Source organism: Lathyrus oleraceus, chromosome 6 (assembly GCF_024323335.1).
Source record: "Lathyrus oleraceus cultivar Zhongwan6 chromosome 6, CAAS_Psat_ZW6_1.0, whole genome shotgun sequence".
Classification (NCBI taxonomy): Eukaryota; Viridiplantae; Streptophyta; class Magnoliopsida; order Fabales; family Fabaceae; genus Lathyrus; species Lathyrus oleraceus.
The window spans coordinates 136,311,525-136,314,777 of record NC_066584.1 but is presented as its reverse complement, the minus strand read 5'-3'; the positions used below and the strand labels follow the sequence as shown (position 1 = coordinate 136,314,777).

General features: G+C 32.8%; 1 protein-coding gene across 1 annotated transcript; it reads left to right on the top strand.

The window, feature by feature from the left end:
• Positions 1–211: 211 nt before the first annotated feature.
• LOC127094818 (casparian strip membrane protein 2) lies at positions 212–1,303 on the top strand. The gene is made up of 3 exons (XM_051033592.1): positions 212–543; positions 707–830; positions 918–1,303. The coding sequence occupies exons 1-3, from the start codon at positions 293–295 to the stop codon at positions 1,131–1,133; spliced, it is 591 nt and encodes a 196-aa protein (XP_050889549.1). The 5' UTR covers positions 212–292; the 3' UTR covers positions 1,134–1,303.
• The last annotated feature ends 1,950 nt before the right edge of the window (positions 1,304–3,253 follow it).

Below are 3,253 nucleotides of genomic sequence, written 5' to 3'. Positions count from 1 at the left end.
AATAAACAAAGTACTCAACTAAGAACATTAATAAACATTTTTCTCGTACCTCTACTTGCTTTGCTATTAAAGGTGATTGTGTATACAAAGTGGAAGTTGTTTCATAGCCACTCCTCTAACATTTTTCTTTAGCTTAATAATTAAAATATCATAAACTTGACTATGCTGTATTTACTCTCTCTATAAAAGCTATACACGATGAAGTTGATTTGCATAGTTGATTAATAGATATTAATATACACTCTAATTAGAACATCAATATCATAACTTAAGTTTCAAATTAATCTTTAAAATGTCAACCATCATTGATGTGGCAGAGTCAAGCAACCCTCATGTTAATGAAAAGGCTGCTTTAATAGCATCCCCTCAAAAACCAGGAGGATGGAAAAAAGGCATAGCCATAATGGATTTCATTCTAAGGTTAGGTGCCATAGCATCTTCTCTTGGTGCTTCTATCACCATGGCAACTAGTGATCAAACTCTTCCATTCTTCACTCAGTTCTTTCAGTTTGAAGCTAGTTACGATAGCTTTTCAACTTTTCAGTAAGTCATATTTATATCATGTAGCACCGATACCTCTAAAAAAATATGTATTTGTGTTTATGTCAATGTCAGTATCAAATACTAATATCGGCAAGACACTTACACCGACGTTTTTGACTAATTTATTTATTTTTCTAAAATTATTAAAATGTAAAATATGCAGGTTTTTTGTGATAGCAATGGCATTTGTTGGTGGCTACTTGGTTCTATCCCTACCATTCTCAATAGTAACTGTCATTCGTCCTCATGCAACTGGACCAAGGCTTTTCCTCATCATCTTAGACACAGTAATTATGTTCCCTAATGTCCTATAATTAAATCTTAATTAGATTTCAATAATTTTGACATAAAAAATATATGTATAATCTTTGTAGGTGTTTCTTACTCTTGCCACTTCCTGTGGTGCTTCAGCTGCTGCCATAGTTTACTTGGCTCACAACGGCAATCAAGACGCAAACTGGCTTGCCATTTGCAATCAATTTGGAGATTTCTGTGCACAAACTAGTGGTGCTGTTGTGTCATCTTTTGTTGCTGTGGTGGTTCTGTTGTTGTTGATTGTTCTGTCCTCTTTGGCTCTTGGAAGACATTAGAAGATCATACTTTGCAAGAATTGTATTTGCAGGGGCATAAGTTACCTGTATGATTCATTATGTTTGGTTTTGTTTTCTCTGTTTTTTTTCTAATTCTTGTGAGATTCAATATTCTATTTTATGAGGTCATGAAATGTAAAATTGATTGCTTGCATTTAATTAGTTTGGACCAATGCTTTTATGGATCTCCAAATAGTACTTATTTAATATTTATGAACATGTACACACTTGCTAGTATATATCAATCAATAATAATATTAAAAATAAATAAATTGAACACGAATAATAATTTAAAAAATAAATAAATTAGACAATATCAATTTCAAATAGTAACAATGACTGGGATACTTTTTTTTTTTCGGAAATGTGTTCAATTTTTAAATGCATATCTTTTAGTTTATTTCCCTTTCATGTTGTTTCCTACTTTCCTTGAGTGTCTTATATCAGAATTCTATAAGAATTCTAAATTATTTTTATATGAAAATTCAAGTTGAAATAATGGAATATAAGGATGGAAAGAAAATATTGTATTCCCGAATATCCGCGGATAAAATTCTAAAGTTTAATGGATATTCACGGATAAAATAAATAGATATTTAAATACATGTTTGTTAATGGCTACGGATGTAGATTTAATAAATTATAAAAATTATTTAAATATCATTACTTTATTATACTTTGTCTTTTCATCTTCTACAAAATAAGTTTTCTAATTTTTTTTACAAGAAATTGCTTTGAAAAAAACCTTTCATATTTAAACTTCTCCAATACTTCATATCTCACTTCAACAATTCCACCATCTAACTAATCAATACCTCTAAGGGTGTCAAAATTGTGATAAGAGAAGACAAATCAATTGCAACGTCTGTATTTTTATTGAGTATAATTTTGGTCTTTATACATATTCAGTAACTTTTGATATTCTAGGAAACATAATTGTAAATACTATTAACTTGTCTACTGTCTCTTGACCTTCCAAATCTTTCCATTTAACTTATTAATAAAACCTATTAATTCTAACATTAAAGTTTATTCAACAAAACTCCTCTGTAAACTTAAATGTTTCTTCTATTCATCATGCCTATCAACTTCTTGCCTCTGTCGAAGATTTCCTTTGATAGTGGTTTTGTGAAAATATCTGCTGCTTGGTCCTTACTTGCTACATGCTTCAATTCGACATTTCCTTCCTTCACGTGTTCTCGAATGAAGTGGAAGCGAACGTCAATGTGTTTGCTCCTTTCATGGTTTACTGGATTCTTTGCTAACTCAATTGCTGACCTGTTGTCAACGTGTATTATTGTAGTATCTTTCTGTTCTAGCTCAATTTTACTCATCAATCTTTTGAGCCATATTGCATGACAAACGCACCAGGATGCTGCTACACATTCTGCTTCACATGTCGAAAGTGTTACTATTGACTGCTTTTTAGAAAGCCAAGTGAATGCAGTATTTCCCATGAAAAACACATATCCATAAGTGCTTTTTCAATCGTCTATGTCTTCGCACCAATCACTGTCAGAGTAACCAACCAACTTGTATTTGTCTGAATTCGAGTAAAACATCCCAAGTGACAATGTTCCTTGGATGTACCTCAGAATTCGCTTCAATGCTTTCCAATGTGTGTAAACTGGCTCCTCCATGAATCGACTTACAATGCCTACACTTAATGAGATGTCTGGTCTTGTACATGTGAGATAGCGAAGACTTCCTACCAAACTTCGATATTTGCCTGCTTCGACACGTTCTCCTCCATCAAATTTCGACAGTTTTGTTCCTGGTTCCATTGGCGTCGAAGCCGGATTACAGCTTTCCATCTTATATCTTTTCAAGATTTCTTTTGCATATTTTTCTTGTGAAATGAAGATTCCTGTTTCTTCTTGTCGAACCTCCAGACCAAGAAAGAATCTCATCAGGCCTAAGTCTGTCATCTCGAATTCACGTGTCATTGTGCTTTTGAATTCTTCTATCATCTGATCATTACTGCCCAGAAAAATAAGATCATCAACATAGAGAGCAACAAGTAATACATTCTTTTCATTTTTCTTCACATAGAGGGCATGTTCGTACGGGCATTGCTCGAACCCGTTCTTCTTGAAATATGTGTCGATACGTGTGTTCCA